Below are 18,729 nucleotides of genomic sequence, written 5' to 3' on the forward strand. Positions count from 1 at the left end.
GAGCGGGATGGCACCGGGAGATGGGAGAGGCTGCGCGAGCGAGGCCCCCGCCCCGGACGGCGCTCCCTCTGGCGGTCACCGGTCAGCGCGTCCCGCCTGGCCGCCCCAGCTCCGCGACACCCGCTCGCCTGCTCTCCTGCAGCGACAGGAGGAGGTGGAGAACGAGGAGAAAGAGGACGAGGTGGAGAAAGAGGAGGACTCGTCGGGGCTGCAGGGGCAGAGCTCGCTCACTCTCTGCTCCCGCTTACCGCCCGGGCTGCAGCGCAGCGGCGTCGAATCGGGCGGAAGTGTAAGCAGCTAGAGAGAAAGGAAGGAGGCTATTTTTAGCCCTGTGGCCAGGGTGTGAATGTCTGTATAACCGAGCAGAGCCTGAAGCTGTCTTTGCACGACAGAGGGAAGAAAACCTGTTGGTTTTTAAAGGTCAAAGGTCGGGAGGAAACTCGTGCCCCCATCCCGGGAAGCAGCCCGCGTGCTGGCGACAAGCCAGCAAGAACTCCATCAGCGCGCGCGCGCGCGCGCGCACACACACACACACACACACACACACACACACACACACACGAGATTGCTGTTTCTCTTTTCAACCTCCAGTAAATTCCAGCAAGAACTCCATCAGCACGCGCACACACACACACAGACACACACAGACACACACACAGACACACACACACACACACACGAGGTTCGTTCTGTTTCTTTTCTCTTTTCAACCTCCAGTAAATTCCCATTGCAGAGATGGGACCATGCCCGGAGGAGAGTGATGAAGATGCTAGTTCATGCAGGACCGTGCGAGGGTGGGGTGGGGGTGCGCCTGAGGCGGCACCGGCGGTCCCTCCCACTTCCCACCGGCCTGGGCTCCCCTCTCCCTGGCAGGTGGTAACGTCTGGCAGCCTGCAAGCCTGGTCCAGGTGTGCAGCAGCAGATGGACAGGAATGCGCCTCTGGGAGAACACCTCGCCTTCTTCGAGTCGGTCGGTGCCAGCTCGCTCCACGTCCCCTGTGCCTGCGCAGGACAGATGCACGGTGACTCCCGGGCACTGGTGCAGGGTCTCAAGGCAAAGGCGTCTAACATCGGCCGGGACCGGATGATGCACGGGGATGGCGCTATCCGGCTGCTTACCTTGTCAACTCAGGACACTCGAAGAGGGACAGGACTCACAACCCCCTTTTAGGGAAGCGAGTGTTCTTTTTCTGGGGCTATCTTGGGTCTTTGGAGTCCTTGCTTAGGTCACAGGGTCAGGAAATGTTTCCAGGAAAGAAAGAACTGTGTTTGCAGTGCAAGGAAAGTGGTGGTTTCATGGGGTGAAGAATTGTGACTGAAGGGAAGGGCAAAGAGGTGGGTGATGTGCTGAGAAGCCCTGGATGGAAGGGGAGAAAGCCTCAGCCTCACACATAAAGTGAGCAGAACTCAAGAGTCCACCTGAGCGTTTACGCTTTTCCTTAACTTTCTGAAACTCTCCCTCCTTTGAGAGTTTCTCACAACCCCCTCCCAGGGTCAGAGGACAGCACTAGTGGCAGAGGAGTCAGGGCTGGCACCAAGCCCCTGGGTGGTGGGCCTTAGTCTCCTCCTGCGTGCAAAGAGCAGTGGGCCAGCTGGTGGACACGCCTTTCCTCATCCCCCAGTTCCTGTGTGCCCTGGGGAGAGGGGCCCTGGCAGGCTCCCCAAGGGCAAGTCAGCTCCTGACTGCCTCATAGCTGCAGCAGCCACAGCCTGCTTCAGGAAGGGCCTTGCCCGCATGCGCAGTGAGCTCAGGGACAAGCCTGCCCAGCCTGGGAGGCTCTGTGATTTCCAGGGCGGCCAGAGAATTTCCACAGCTCAGGCACTGCCCGCCTTCGGCTTGCCTGATCCCTGAGCCGAGGGAGACCCAGAGAAAGCAGGTCCGGGAGGGCAAGCAAGACAGAACCCAGGGCCTGGTGCAGATGGGGAAAAGCGGGGCTGTCAGGGAAAGGTCTGGAAGCTGCTCCAGGACAAGAACGCTCAGGAGGGCCTGGGAAAGGTCCTTTTCTGTACCGTGGGCTGCAACCCTGGCTTTTCTGTCTGGAAGATCTATAACGGAGGAAGATGGCCTAACTTTTAAACACATGAGGTGGGGGGAGGGGAGGGAAGCAAAGACTAAAAAAATAAAGAGGAATCTCAAGGCTGCACCAAAGGCATCTATCCTTGAAAGAACTCTTCTCTTGAACAGATTGGTTGTCCAAGTATTTTTGTTCCTTCCTTTTAGCTCTCAGTGCAGACCTAGAAGCTGCAATACCTTAGAACTGGAGCTAGATAAGAGTTAAGGTCCTAAGATGGAAAAACATGAGAGGCTAACTCTCAAGGCAATGTGCATTTGTCTGTGAGGAAATCTGAACTTTTATTAATTTTTTTTTCTTTTTTTTTTTCAGGAAGTGAGAAGGTGCAGCTTGGCCAGGCACCATGGGAAACGACTTTATGGAGTTATTAGTGTGACCCTGCACTGGTGGTGGTTTGGACATCTGGAGAAAAATGACAGAGGCTGTGGGGAAATCAGAAGCAAGGAGAAAAGAGAGGCAGCCCGGGGAAGTGACTTTTGCCACCTGCGTCCCAACACAGGTGACACCTGCCTGAAGCCCAGGCTCAGAGCAGTGCTGGATGGGCCAGGGTCTGCAAGTGGGGCCAAGCACGTGTGCTGAAGTAGTTTCACAAAGAGAGGAGGTGCAGCGGTGCTTGTAAAGGAAACTTCAACTTGCATCTCGTGTGTCGGGGCAGCTCTGGCTTGGGAACTGTGATGGAGGAGAGGGAGGAGGGAGTGGGCCATGGGGGAGGGCAGGGAACACTGTACTCACCCACGCTTCCTCTCTGGCCCGGCTACTCCGCTAACCTGTGCAGCACAGACACAAACAACAGATGGAGGTCACAGTCGGGGTCTCCTTGCCACCCGGGGGTTCTCCTGGGGCCTCCCCGACCCATGGGCTCCTGGACTTGCTCTTTGTCTCCTCTTGGATCAACTTTTTCCAACCAGGTTTGAAAACAAGGGGGAAGTCACATGACCTACAACCAGCAACTACGACTGACCTATGTAGCTATGGATACACATGTCTCTCAGGAGGAAGATATATCATATGAAAATGGAAAGGAATCCACCTTCAACCTAGGGAGCAGTTACATCAGAGGGCACAGCCCACGTGGTTCTGAAAGTGAACAAGGTGAAAATGGCTTAAACTTTGAAAAGAGCAATATTTCCTTCCTGCAGATGCATCTGCTGGAGACTCTAAATCAGACTCTTGCTCACCCTGAAATCTTGAACCATCTCCTGGACTGTCAAAAGCCTGTATCTATTCTTACCAAGGACCACTGCTGTCAGTCTCCCAGACATGTACCAGCATTAAGCATGCAAACTGGATTTATAGCTCTCAATACCATGATGGCAGATGCTGGGAGAGGTGATTCTGAAGGACACCGGGGCATAAAACAAGGCTGTGGAGTAGCAGCTGAGGGCTCTGAAGTAACATGGGGAAGTTATGCTAGCCTGTGTTTCATCTGTACGGTCTTGGTTACAAGGACTGACCACCCAAAGTGAGGGGAGGGCACTCCTACAGTGGAGCAGAATCATTTCCCAGGATGCACCCGGACAGGGAGCCAGGGTGGGCAGGGAGAGGCCAGGGTGAATGTGGCTGTGAAGTCGGGCTGGGTCATGGGTTCTTCAAAAGTGTCCATTTGGCTCTCATGGTTTCCACTGAGCAGACTATGCCTCATGGGGTGCTGACCTGGTTGTGCTTATATTATGTCAGCATGATTTCAACCCCGAAGAAGCCACTCTTTCTCTCTTTCTGGTTGATAGTTACTGCTCTCTAATGCCTAGGTGACAGCAGTTATTGCCACCTTGGTCTACAGTATTAATAAAATCTCATGCCTAGATCACGGTGGAGAAACAGAAGTTTCATCCATAAAAACACTTGGTTTTAGAACTACACCTACGTAACAGCCACAGTTAGCTACAGGGGCCTATCCTGGGACCCATACAGTGTTGACAGCCAAATATCCTTTTTAAACCCTACCCATCTCTCACCCCAACTTTTAACACTCTGCCCCTGGGGATGGCACCTAAAAAAACCACAGAAATGGAAATTCAGGCATTCTCACAACAAGATTTCACATAGACATACAAAGCAAGAGGGACAGAAAGAAGAGATGTTGACCGGGCAACGCAGGGGCAAAGACAGAGGGTCCCGGACGCCAGCAGGTACCAGACACCGGAAACCACGCCCAGTCCGTGTGTGAGACACAGCCTCTGTCCAGACTTAAGTCAGGCCTAAGGCTAGAGTCTGCGGGCAGGGCAAGGCCCAAGCGACCAGGGCAGTCTTCTGTGTGCTTTGGGGGAGCAAGGGAGACTGGGGAGAGGCCCTGGGAAAAACTACTGGGGAAGGGGGGGTACAAGGGGGAAGAGGCCAAAGCAGCAGCTGGTATGTCTTCAGCCAAGAACATTCCACATGAAAGCCGGGATCTGACTGGATTGTGTGCGTGTATGCACGTGTTCGCAGGGTGTGTTTACATAAGCGTCAATCTATCTCTGTGTGTCTCCTCTTCTCTCCACCTCTTGCAGTACAGCCCTCCTGCCTCCTTCCTAGTCCCTCATCGGCATGCAAAAGTCAGTTTTCTCTGCAGCATTTCTAGACGTTTCAAACACCACTGCCCTCTACTGCTGACCTTTTGACAGCTTTATGCCAAATACATCATTCTCATTAATACATCATAGCTGTTGTCCACTTTCTCCCAGGCCTCACTCAGACTCACTTGATGATTGCAGTACCTGGAGTATGTTTTTCTTCCCTTGACTCATCCTTGGTGATTCCAGTGTCCTTGCTGACAAACTCCAAAGACCCCTCTCTCTCATCCACACGAGCCGCTATGGGCAAGTGCTCTGGACCTTCCCCTTCTGAGATGCTCCCCTGTTCTCATCACAGCCTCCTTTTCTGTATCCACTTCTCTTCACTCTTCCTTAAGACTTCTTTCATTGCACTTGGTCTCCCAGTCCGCTCAGACTAAAGATGGGTGCTGATGTTAGAGACACCTGGGCTGAGTCCAGGCTCCGGCGATTACTACCTGGACACATTGTTTAACCGCCCTTAGCCTTGTCTTTGGAATCCTTTCCTCATGGAGCCATGGAATTAGACAGGAGTGTGTTAAGTGCACAGCCTCCAACAGGGACCTGAGCAAGCTGGGCCAGCTCCTTTTCATGTTCCACTTTCAGAATCCTCAGGGTAGCCACCTGCCTCTCTCTCTAACAAAGTGCTATCCTGCATGCCACCCTATTTCCTTATATTTGTGAATCTACTGACATCCTACAACATGCTGGCCACTGTTCTAGGCACTGGGGATACAACTGAGCAAAACAGATGAAAGTCTCTGTCCTGGGGAGCTGACATCTTGAAGGAAGCCAGCAATAGATGTATTAAAAACATCACAGAAATAACAGCTGACTCTCAAATGTCCAAAGAGAATTGTAATATCTGTTTAGGATAATGTAGAAACATGAAGATTAAGAGCATGAAGTCTAGAGTTAGGAAAACTCAGTTCAAATCCAACCCTTACCACATGTGGTGCCAGCTGTAAAGAACCTGCCTGCTGATGGCAGGAGACGTTAAGAGATGCGGGTTCAATCCCTAGATCAGGAAGATCCCCTGGAGGAGGACATGGCAACCCACTCCAGTATTCTTGCCTGGAGAGGCCTATGGACAGAGGAGCCTGGTGGGTTATAGTCCATAGGGTCACAAAGAGTTGGACACGACTGAAGCGACTTGGCATGCATGCAAGCTGTTCGATCTAAATTTCTCTGAGCCTATTTACTCATTGGTAAAATGGGAGATATCATTATGTTACATATCTCACCGAGTTGTTGAGGGATGAATGAGATTATACATGGAAATCAGCTAGCACAGCTCTCTGAACATAACAAGTTATTAAGAAGGTTTCATATACAATAAAATGAGGAAGCCTTACTGTCCTGGGTTGATACCTTTTCTCTATTGCTTTTAATTACTCTGAGAAGCCACAAAACCATCTGGCTATTCTGTCCACAATAATCTCTGCCTTTTAAGAAACCTTCCTGTATTTATAATCCTACACTTAAAGTTTGATGACTAACTTTTCCTGCCACTTCCTTTTACCTCCTATTTCGCGTATCTTAATTTTGTTCTCCTAACTCTATCCTAAATTGAGGCAAGGGGTCATGTTTGGCATTTTATTCATATCCACTTCCTGCATCCCATCCATCTTTCATAGTGTCAGGAAACGAGGAAGCTTTTTTTGTTGATCCACTGACAAGAACACCCCTAGGGAAAAACCTGGTGGCCAGTTGGGAAAGGCTGGGAGAGGATCCACAGGGGTCTGAAAGCTTTGGGGAAAGGTGGTAGCAGGAAGGAAGGAACGAAAGGGAGAGGGGGCTGGGGCTCTGGCCCCCATCAGACTAGGGGTCCTGTGGAGCTGCCTTTACCTCTGTCCTTCCCATTCTGCATCTCCTCTTCTTCTTCCTCTGCACCTTCCCCTGCTGTGAAAACAAGTCCAAGGCCAGTGACCCTTCTGCCAGTAGAAGCATAGGCAGAGGGAGAAGGAAGGCGCTTAGCAGGCTAGGGATGAAACCCTAGCTAAAGGGTCCTGGCTGCGGGCCTCCAAGGGTGCTGCGGTCACCTGGTCTGTGCCCCGCGTGGCACACGCTGCAGCATCAGGTCCCCATAAGCCCTGGGCTCAGAGGAGTAGTGCAGTCTGACGTCACCCCCACCCAGCTCCTGGCTCTGTTGCTAGTTTCTCTAAGGGATGACATCTACTAGCAATATGGTGAATACCTTGCACTCAGGTTCAAGAAATGCACCATTAAAATGTACAGCAGGGAATAACTAGATGAACACTGGCTTCCATTAAAAAAAAAAAAAACAACTAGAGGTTTTAGCAGACAACAAACTTAAAATGACTGAACAGTGCCAAGTGGCAATGTGGAAAAAAAAGCTAATGCCATCTGAGGCTGCTTTCCCAAGAGGCCTGACCGGGGAGGTGGTGGCTCACTGTTCTGGGGAGGGGGAGGGGGTCACTGGTGGAAGACCCCTTGTGATCTGGAGATGTGCTCAGTCCCAGCAACTCACTTTGAAGTGGGGCCTTGAAACACTTGGCCACACCTGGTGTGGACATGCGGGATGGTCAAGGGAAACCTGGGTCACGTGAGGAATGGCTGAGGGAATGGTGATCAGCTGCCTAAAGAGGAGAGGCTGTGGGAGAGCCACACTCTGCCTTCAAATACTGGAAAGGCTAACGTGAAGGAAGGACTGAGCTCCCTCTGGCAGCTTCTGGGGCGGTTGTGGAATGAGAATAAATTCATTATAGAAAGGCAGATTCTGGCTCTCTGATAAGCAAGCACTCCCCAAGGAGGAGAACTGGTCATGAATGAGCTCACTGGAAATATTCAAACAGAGGACGTTTAAACCGGGCAGCAAGCTGGATTAAGCAGCTTCTGAGATCCTTTCAACTCTAAAGAGTCCATTACTCGTGCAAAAATTTCAAAAAAGATGAGGAACGTAAGCTATGGATATGAACAGTATGTCCATGATACACATAAAGATAATCTGAGCAACTAGTCTTGTCCTCATGAGAACCTCGACAGTGACAGTGAAAACGTGCTGGTGTTGGGCAAGGCTCCTCCGCTCACTGAGAAGTTGGCAGCCTTGCACATAAAGGAGTTTGCTTCTGTGTCTGACAGAGATACTGTGCCAGATCTGGACCCAGTCCACGTCTACCATGGACTTCAGGGCGCTGCAGAATGAAGCATCCATGAAAGAGGTCTTGGTGGGATTGCAGGTTTGACCCCTTGTCCTGCATGGGGATGAGGGCAGTGCAGTGGTAGAGCATCAGCTTAACGTTCACACCTCAGCTCTAGGACCAGCTTGGCCCCTTCCAGCTGAATAACTTTAGGCAAATCTCTTTAGTGATAATCACTCACTGCCCTTCTAAAGTAAGGGGAGTGGGGGACTTCCCTGGAGTCCAGTGGTTAAGACTCTGTGCTTCCAATGCAGGGGGTGTGGGTTTGATCCCTGCTCAGGGAACTAAGATTCTACATTAAAAAATTAAAGTAAGGGGAGGGGACAATGTGATCTCTGAGGTACCTTCCAAATACATTACATAGCTTTATTAAAACCATCCTTTCCTACCAGGAGAGATGGCTGGGTATTCCCATACACTTACTTTTTTAAGAAGCTGTGTGGTCTCTATGTGCTTTGTGTTTAATGATGTCCAGTTACTCCTCAAACTCATGTGATGAGCTCATGAACCACGTATTTTGCACAAACCCTAACAAGCAGCCATGAGGCACAACTGTGGTTAATTTCCATGGCCTGAAATCCCCTAAGAAATTCCCTCCAAAAGTGGGATTTCTGGCATTGGTGGGGAGCTATATAAGGGAAGGGACTTTCTGATCACCCATGAGGTCATCTCAAAGGCAGTCTCGTCTTCTGTTTATGTGTGTGTGGAGGGGGAAAGTGCTTCTAAAAGGGATTGAGAAATGGTACCAGAATGGGGACAGTGTTACCATCCTGCTCCCTCAACAGGAGAACTGACATCTTATCAACTGTACTGGAAACACCAACCTTATCCCTTTCTAAACAAAAACAGCAGATCTGAGAGCAAAGCCATTGGCCAGACCTCAGCCTGTCTCATGACAACTCTAAAAGTGTATGGTTTCACCTATAAAGGTCTGAAGGACTACTCAAGGCTTGCATTCCCTAAGTGTATGGATGGACGATTTCAATGTATTATGTTTGAGTAAGTACGTGTGTCTGAATAGCCCACGGAAAAACTGCTTTATATCTTTACTCAACAACCTTGTTAAGCTACTTCAAGGTATTCAAAAGCACGATATTAGGTGAAAGGAAACAAAAGAGGGCCACCTGTATGAGTGACCCACAGCACTTAGGAAGGAAACCTGTTTGTTTAATATAAAATATGGGAATCTGACCATCATAAAAAAAATTAGTGAAATATCTGGCGGCTTCAAAACTGATTCAATCATGGGAATTCTTGCAGACACGATGATATGGGAATGGCCTATTTTTTTTTCTCCCCCTCTTGGGTTTCATGGAGGGGGAAATATGCCATGAGGTAAGGGTCTTGGGAAAATCATGGGAAATAGCTGTGAGACAGACTGAGAAAGAAGTCACAGATAAGACTGAACATGTGGAGTGGAGGAAGCACCAGACTCAGGTCACGAACCTCCAGGGAAACCAGAGCCTCGTCACGGACAAAAGGAAAGAATAGGGTTTCAAAACCAAATCAAACAGGAGAAGCAGAAAGGCAGCGGGAGGAAGTCCACAAGCTTTTGTGGCTGATTCGGTTCCCCGTCGTCCAGGAAAGCTCCGAGCGAGACAGCCGAGCAGGCCTAGGGAGAGAGCAGCTGTGGAGGAAGTCCAGGTGGAAGACACAGTAAGTGAGGAAGGGGCCTGACGGAGCCAAGTTCCTTTAAAGTCAGAACTGTGTCTGGTCCACAAGGCGTGCTCTTAAGAGAAACTTTAAGTGCGTGACCACGTGTGGGAGACAGGCTCACAGGGGAAGGCATCCAGAGAGTTCCTGGAAAGCAAGGAGGCCGCGCGGTAAAATGAGGGAGGCGCTTTACCACGCGGCGGGTGGGTGGCAAGGAAGGCAGGGGCAAGGAGGGGAGGCGGGAGGCTGGGTGGGAGCTCTGGGCATCACCTGAGTGGAGCTCCTTCACCAGGGACGACATGGTGTTGGTGATGGAGTCGGCAGCCACCAGCAGGTCATTGCGGAGGTTTCTCCTCGTACCTGAGGAGAGGCAGAGCAGACGGCGATGCCTGGTGGGTAGGTGGGTGATGGTGATGGGGGTGGGGGAGACAGAGCTGAGCAGATGCCTCAGTCGGCTGGCCCCGGGACTTCGTGTGGACTCCTAAGGGAAGATGGGCCGAGCAGCTCCGCCTGCTCCCAGGCACTGGTGCCCAAGGCCGTGGTTCTCCTCCCTCTTCCCTTTGCGAAGGCAGGACCCTGTCACCTCCACGCTTCTCAGCCACAATCAAAGAGGTGGACTGCAGAACAAACCCTCGGCCAGGACTTACCCTCAGCTCCACCTCCCTGCTCTCGTCTCTGCCCCGAGACAAGACAAGACTTCCTGAGCAGCCTCGTCTTCCACCCACTACAGAACACGGCAGGCCATTAACTCCACAGACAAGGCGCCTTCAGCAAGGTCAGATTCAGAGTTCTAGACTCCTTCTCCTCCTTGCTCTAAACACTTTGCAGGCCGAGCACTCAACTTTGGGAATGATTCCATCCAACTCCTCTTGAGGAGGCAAAGCCCAAAGGACAAGGCACTTCCCACAACCCTCCTCAAAAAGAGCACAGAAACCCAGGAGGCCTGGCCCTCACACACATACAAGCCTGCAGACCTCCCGCTGCAGACCAGCCCATCGAATGAGAAGGGGCCAGCACGACACTTGTTTTTACTGTACATGAAAATCTGATCATTGAAAGCTAAGCACACAAAAGAAAACGGGGAGAACCACAGCAGAAGTCTTGTCCACGTTTCCAAACCCCTTTAGCGCTTCATTTTCCTCTGCTCCCGAACTCACCTTGGGCGAAGGCCTCCTGCATGTCCCCGCTGACTCCACTCAGCGGGTCCTGCGGGCAGTGGGTGGGGGTGGAGCCGGCGGAGGTGGAGCGCACGGGCATGGGTATGGGGCGTCCGCCTCCGTGAGTGGGCGATGTATGCGGTGATCCTGTGGCCTGAGCCTGGGAGAATCAAAGAGAGAAAGCCTGTCATCTCCTGCGCCTTAACTCTTTGAGGAAGGGGCAAGTGCTTTTTCTCAGTCAACCTGAGCCAACCTAGGGCTTCAGCTCAGCGGTGCAATGCACTGCATGATCAGATTTGAAAGAAAAGAGTCAGGCTGCCTCCAGGACTGGAGAGAGGAAGAAAAGGAGCGGGGAAACAAAAAGGGAGAAGGGGAGAGAAGAAGGGGGAGGAGAAGACGAGGCAGCGAGAACACTGCAGAATAAACTAAAAGCGGAGGGAAAGTGGAGGCGTACTCACGGAGGGAGGGTAGAAGGGCCTTCCAGGTGGACAGATGGAGCGGGGTAGCTGGTGGAGGATTTGGGAGGGGCTGGGGTCACAGCTGGGAAATAACATGCAAACATCTTTCATTTCTGTTTGCAAACACATTCATGTGCATCATCTCATTTGAGCCTCATAAGGACTGGAGCAGTATCCATTTTAGAGAAGAAAGACAAGGATGAAGAGAGTAAGAGCTCTGTGTCAGGGGTGCACAGCTTGTCAGCGGGAGATGCTGGAACAAGCCCTTCTGCTCCCAGGGCAATGACATGCGCTTTGCACCTCTGCGGCTGCTGGGCTGCAGGGAACGTGCCTGATGAGTTTGCGGGTCAGGAGCCCAGCTGCAGGCAGTTCTCAGAAGCCGAGTCATCTGGCCTGTCATGCTGCCCTCGTCAAGCACACAGTGCAGTCTTCTTTGAGCCATTCCGTGGGGACTGGGTGAGAATGGACACACGTTTACTTGGACACTGAGCCTTCCGTGGGAAGGCTCTGGTGCAGTTTTGGAGAAAGCTGGGAGCCACGGGATAAAAGCTTTAAAACTCCAGTTAAAGGGAGTCTGCTGAGATTTGGGCTCTGCGGCTCTTTAGAGGAAGGGCAACTGAGGGTGGCATAAAGACTAGGGTTCTCTTTGGAAGCAAGACTGGGAAAATATAAGCCAAAGTGTGCAAATAAGTTCAAAGGAAGATAATTATCTTTGGGGAGCTGGCTCAGAAACCCCACATACAGAAAGAATCAGCTGCCCCGAACAGGCTGACGGGGGGCCTCAGCTCAGCTTCACCCAATGTGAGCGCTGGACCAAGCAGAAGTGGTCTGTTTTCCATCATTCTTGCTCTGATTCGTGTCTGTGTATTTTAATCTGAGAAACTTGAAAAATACAAGGCAAGCTTAAAAGTACAACGTAACAGACCATTCAAATTGATATTTAATATTGTGTGAAATTTATTCTAACACTGCAGATAAATCTGAAGACCCCTTGACTACTAATTCTTTTCAGTCCCTTCTTCTCTTCCCTTCAGAGGCAGCCATTATCATAGATTTTGTGTGAAACTTTTTACCTATGTGTACATATGTTGTTATGAATAATATATGATGTTTCATGCCTTTAAATTTTGCCTGAAGGGTATCATACTGCACATATCATTTGGTAATCTGGTTTTATCATCTAGTATGCTTTAAAAATTTTTTTATTGAAGCATAGTTGATTTACAATGTTGTGTTTAACTTCTGCTAAAAAGCAGAGACATTACTTTGTCAAAGTAATGTCAACAAAGCCATCTAGTCAAGGCTATGGTTTTTCCAGTAGTCATGTATGGATGTGAAAGTTGGACTATAAAGAAAGCTGAATGCCTAAGAATTGATGCTTTTGAACTGTGGTGTTGGAGAAGACTCTTGAGAGTCCCTTGGACTGCAAGGAGATCCAACCAGTCCATCCTAAAGGAGATCACTCCTGGGTGTTCATTGGAAGGACTGATGTTGAAGCTGAAACTCCAAAACTTTGGCCACCTGATATGAAGAGCTGATTCACTGGAAAAGACCCTGATGCTGGGAAAGATTGAAGGCAGGAGGAGAAGGGGATGACGGAGGATGAGATGGTTGGGTGGCATCACCGACTCAATGGACATGGGTCTGAGTAGAATCTGGCAGTTGGTGATGGACAGGGAGACCTGGCGTGCTGCGGTTCGTGGGGTCGCAAAGAGTCGGACACGACTGAGTGACTGAATTGAACTGATACAACAAAATTAGCATACTTTTTTTTGAGAGCTTTCCATGATGCAAATAAATATGAACTTTTTAGGCCCTTACTTCACATTATATACAAAAACTAACTCAAAATGCACCATACCAAATATAAGAACTGAAACTGTAAAACTCTTAGAAGAAAAGATTAGACAATGACTTTTCAGATTTGACACCAAAAGTATACATTACAAAAGAAAAAACAGATAAACTAGACCATTAAAATTAAAAACTATTTTCAAAGGATACCTTTATGAAAGCGAAAAAAGAATTCATAGGATGGGGAAAATTTTTTTCAAATCATATCCCATAAAAGATTTATATTAAGAATACATATACAACACTGTAAATCAACTATATTTCAATAACACAACTGATTTTTTAAAAAGAATATGTAAAGAACTTCTAAATTCAATAATAAAAGGACAAGTAACTTAAAAAATTAAAACAACAACAAAAAAAGGACAGGTAACTTAAAAATATGAAAAGGATCTGAATAGACAATTCTCTAAAGAAAATACTCCAATACAGAATAAGCATATGAAAATATGCTCAATATTATTAGCCATTAGGGAAATGCAAATCAAAACCACAATGAGATACAACTTCACAACCATACTCTTAAGATGGCTATAATAAAAGCACAGATAACAAGTGTTGGCTAGGATGTGGCAAACTCAGAACTCTCATAAGCTGCTGGAAGGAATGTAAAAATGGTGCAACTGCTTTAGAAAATGGTCTGGCAGTTCCTCAAAAGTTTAAATATTGTGACAAGTCCACTCTTACATGTATATACTGGCCATAAATAAAAATCTATGTATACACAAAAATTTGTACACAAGTGTTCATGAGAGCCAAAAAATGAAATCCAAATGTCCATCAACTGATGAATGATTCAAATAATTTAAATAATTCATGTTATACAGTCTTTCAATGGAATATGATTAGGCAATAAAAAGGAATGAAGTACTGATACATGCTACAACATGCATGAACCTTGAAAATATGCTAAGTGAAAGAACTGTTATAAAAGACTACATATTGTGTGATTCCATTTATATGAAGTGTCTAGCATAAGCAAATCCATAGAGATGGAAAGTAGATTAGTGGTTGTCTGGGACTGGGTGCCTGGGAGGAATGAGGAGTGAATGCTAATGGGTTTGGGGTTCTTTTGGGGGGAGGGGAACTGTTCTAAAATGGATCATGGTTGCACAATTCTGTGACTATAGTAAAAACCACTTAAAAGGATGAAGTGTACAGTATATGACTTATAGCTCAATAAAACTACTAAAAAAGACACACTATCAAAAATAAAAAAGCTAAGCCACAGACTGGGAAAATATTTGTAAATTATTTCTGATAAAGGAATTGTGGATCTTCACAATGATTTTTTGGATTTGATACCAAAAACAAAAGCAACAAAAGCAAAATAACAGGTGAAACTACATCAAACTAAAAAACTTCCACAAAGCAAAGAGAACCATCAATGAAATGAAAAGGCAGTCTACTGAATGGGAGAAAATATCTGCAAGTTCTATGTGTGATAAGGAGTAAATATCCAAAATATAGGAAGAACTCATACAATTTCGAAAAAACAATTTGATTTTAAAATGTGCACAGAAACTGAAAAGACATTTTCCCAAAGGAGACACAGAAATGGCCAACAGGTACATATGAAAGAGTAGGCAATGTCACAAATCATCAGGGAAACACAAAACAAAACTACAGTGAGATATTACCTCATATCTGTTAGGATGGTCACCAACAAAAACACAAAAGAATACATTTGAATCAGGTCTAATGAGGTGGATGAAACTGGAGCCGATTATACAGAGTGAAGTAAGCCAGGAAGAAAAACACCAATACAGTATACTAATGCATATATATGGAATTTAGAAAGATGGTAACGATAGCCCTGTATGCGAGACAGCAAAAGAAACACAGATGTATAGAACAGTCTTTTGGACTCTGTGGGAGAGGGAGAGGGTGGGATGATTTGGGAGAATGGCATTGAAACATGTATAATATCATATAAGAAATGAATCGCCAGTCTAGGTTCGATGCAGGATACAGGATGCTTGGGGCTGGTGCACTGGGATAACCCACAGGGATGCTATGGGGAGGGAGGTGGGAGAGGGGTTCAGGATTGGGAACACGTGTACACCCGTGGTGGATTCATGTTGATATATGGCAAAATCAATACAATATTGTAAAGTAATTAGCCTCCAATTAAAATAAATAAATTTAAATATAAAAAAAGAGATAACAAGTGTCGGTGAGGGTGTGCAGAAAAGGGAACACGTGTGCACTACTGGTGAGAATGTAAACTGGTGCAGTCACAGTATTGAGTATTTCATTCAAAAAATGAAAACAGGGGACTTTCCTGGTGGTCTAGTGGTTAAGAATCCGTCTGCCAATGCAGGGGACAGGGGTTCAATCCCTGGTCCAGGAAGATCTCACATGCTGCCGAGCAACTAAGCCCATGCATCATGATTATGGAAGCCCGTGTGCTGTACAGCCTGTGCTTCATAACAAGAGAAGCCCCTGGAACAAGAAGCCAACAGAGTGAGAAGTCCATGCACTGCAAAGAAGAGTAGCCCTCACCAGCAGCAACTAGGAGGAAAGCGCGAGAGCAGCACCAGCAAACACATAAAATATCCATAATTAAAAAAAATGGAAAACAGAACTACCATATGATCCAATAATCCCACTTCTGGGTATATATCCAAAGAAAATGAAAACAGGATTCTGATGGGATATCTGACTTTCCATGCACACTTGTTCACTGCAGCAATATTCATGATAGCTAGGATACGCAGACAATAAGCATCCATCAGCAGATGAATGGATAAAGAAGATGTATTTATGTATGTTCAATGGAATATTATTTAGTCACGAGAAAGAAGGAAATCCTGCTGTTATTTATGGTAAGTGGAAAACACCAGACAGAGAAAGACAAATACTGCAAGGTATCATCTCTATGCAGAACCTAAAAACAAACAAAAAAAAACCCCCACACTCAGAAACTGAGAGTAGCAAACTAGTTGCCAGGGGCTGAGTGCTAGAGGAGTAGGGAGAGGCTGGGAAAAGGGTGCAAACTTGTGGCTGAAACGTAAGGTCTGAAGATCTAATGTCACATGGTGACTACAGTTGATAATATACTATCCTATAGCTGAAATTTGCTAAGAGAGAACAACTTAAAGGCTCTAACACACACAAAAGATAAATATGTGAGGTGATAAAGGTGTCAATTGTAGAAGGAAATGGCAACCCACTCCAGTGTTCTTGCCTGGAGAATCCCAGGGACGGGGGAGCCTGGTGGGCTGCCATCTATGGGGTCGCAGAGTCGGACACGACTGAAGTGACTTAGCAGCATAGGTGTTAATAAACTAGATGGAGAAATCCTTTGACCGTGTATACATTCAAGTCACTTCATATTTTAAATATCTCATAATTTTATATGTCAATTATATGAATTTCCTGATGTTCAACACAAGAGAAGACTCTACACATGGACATCACCAGATGGTCAATACCAAAATCAGACTGATTATATTCTTTGCAGCCAAAGATGGAGAAGCTCTATACAGTCAACAAAAACAAGACCAGGAGCTGACTGTGGCTCAGATCATGAACTCCTTATTACCAAATTCAGACTCAAATTGAAGAAAGTAGGGAAAATCGCTAGACCATTCAGGTATGACCTAAATCAAATCCCTTATGATTATACAGTGGAAGTGAGAAATAGATTTAAGGGCCTAGATCTGATAGAGTGCCTGATGAACTATGGAATGAGGTTCGTGACACTGTACAGGAGACAGGGATCAAGACCATCCCATGGAAAAGAAATGCAAAAAAGCAAAATGGCTGTCTGGGGAGGCATTACAAATAGCTGTGAAAAGAAGAAAAGCGAAAAACAAAGGAGAAAAGGAAAGATATAAGCATCTGAATGCAGAGTTCCAGAGAACAGCAAGAAAAGATAAGAAAGCCTTCTTCAACGATCAATGCAAATAGAGGAAAAGAACAGAATGGGAAAGACTAGAGATCTCTTCAAAAAAATTAGAGATACCAAGGGAACATTTCATGCAAAGATGGGCTCGATAAAGGACAGAAATGGTATGGACCTAATAGAAGCAGAAGATATTAAGAAGAGGTGGCAAGATTACACGGAAGAACTGTACAAAAAAGAGCTTCACGACCCAGATAATCATGATGGTGTGATCACTCATCTAGAGCCAGACATCCTGGAATGTGAAGTCAAGTGGGCCTTAGAAAGCATCACTACGAACAAAGCTAGTGGAGGTGATGGAATTCCAGTTGAGCTGTTTCAAATCCTGAAAGATGATGCTGTGAAAGTGCTGCACTCAATATGCCAGCAAATTTGGAAAACTCAGCAGTGGCCACAGGACTGGAAAAGGTCGGTTTTCATTCCAATTCCAAAGAAAGGCAATGCCAAGGAATGCTCAAACTACTGCACAACTGCACCCATCTCACATGCTAGTAAAGTAATGCTCAAAATTCTCCAAGCCAGGCTTCAGCAATACGTGAACCATGAACTCCCTGATGTTCAAGCTGGTTTTAGAAAAGGTAGAGGAACCAGAGATCAAATTGCCAACATCTGCTGGATCATGGAAAAAGCAAGAGAGTTCCAGAAAAACATCTATTTCTGCTTTATTGACTATGCCAAAGCCTCTGACTGTGTGGATCACAATAAACTGTGGAAAATTCTGAGACAGATGGGAATACCAGACCACCTGACCTGCCTCTTGAGAAATCTGTATGCAGGTCAGGAAGCAACAGTTAGAACTGGACATGGAACAACAGACTGGTTTCAAAAAGGAAAAGGAGTACATCAAGGCTGTATGTTGTCACCCTGCTTATTTAACTTCTATGCAGAGTACATCATGAGAAACGCTGGGTTGGAAGAAACACAAGCTGGAATCAAGATTGCCAGGAGAAATATCAATAACCTCAGATATGCAGATGACACCACCGTTATGGCAGAAAGTGAAGAGGAACTAAAAAGCCTCTTGATGAAAGTGAAAGTGGAGAGTGAAAAAGTTGACTTAAGGCTCAACATTCAGAAAACGAAGCTCATGGCATCCGGTCCCATCACTTCATGGGAAATAGATGGGGAAACAGTAGTGTCAGACTTTATTTCTGGGGGCTCCAAAATCACTGCAGATGGTGACTGCAGCCATGAAATTAAAAGACGCTTACTCCTTGGAAGAAAAGTTATGACCAACCTAGATAGCATATTCAAAAGCAGAGACATTACTTTGCTGACTAAGGTCCGTCTAGTCAAGGCTATGGTTTTTCCTGTGGTCATGTATGGATGTGAGATTTGGACTGTGAAGAAGGCAGAGTGCTGAAGAATTGATGCTTTTGAACTGTGGTGTTGGAGAAGACTCTTGAGAGTCCCTTGGACTTCAAGGAGATCCAACCAGTCCATTCTGAAGGAGATCAACCCTGGGATTTCTTTGGAAGGAATGATGCTAAAGGTGAAACTCCAATACTTTGGCCACCTCATGTGAAGAGTTGCCTCATTGGAAAAGACTCTGATGCTGGGACGGATTGGGAGCAGGAGGAAGAGGGGACAATAGAGGATGAGATGGCTGGATGGCATCACTGACTCGATGAACGTGAGTCTGAGTGAACTCTGGGAGTTGGTGATGGACAGGGAGGCCTGGCATGCTGCAATGCATGGGGTCGCAAAGAGTTGGACACGACTGAGCAACTGAACTGAAAGCTGAAATAAATACAGAATAAACTATAAGAAAGAACTTGTGCTTAGAACATATAAAGAACCTTTGTAACTGAATAAGAAGACAGACAACCCAATTACGAAACAGGCAAAGACTTGAATATACATTTCACGGAGTAAGATATAAAATAAGGTAAAAATTACATGAGAAATGTTCAATATGTACTCATTAGGGAAA

The 18,729-nt window shown here is 46.8% G+C and overlaps 1 protein-coding gene across 1 annotated transcript in view; it reads right to left on the reverse strand.

Annotated features, from left to right (window-relative positions):
• Positions 1-881: 881 nt before the first annotated feature.
• The window catches only part of DTNB (dystrobrevin beta), a 209,167-nt gene continuing 191,319 nt past the window's right edge, over positions 882-18,729 (reverse strand). Inside the window, exons 15-18 of the mRNA XM_068964051.1 lie at positions 10,575-10,734; positions 9,688-9,777; positions 2,805-2,839; positions 882-1,002 (exon numbers count right to left, since the gene is read on the reverse strand). Coding sequence (XP_068820152.1) covers positions 2,835-2,839; positions 9,688-9,777; positions 10,575-10,734 — 255 coding nt within the window. The 3' untranslated portion in view covers positions 882-1,002; positions 2,805-2,834. The remainder of the gene's footprint in view (positions 1,003-2,804; positions 2,840-9,687; positions 9,778-10,574; positions 10,735-18,729) is intronic.

The sequence above is a fragment of the Capricornis sumatraensis genome, chromosome 1 (genome assembly GCF_032405125.1).
Source record: "Capricornis sumatraensis isolate serow.1 chromosome 1, serow.2, whole genome shotgun sequence".
Taxonomy (NCBI): domain Eukaryota; kingdom Metazoa; phylum Chordata; class Mammalia; order Artiodactyla; family Bovidae; genus Capricornis; species Capricornis sumatraensis.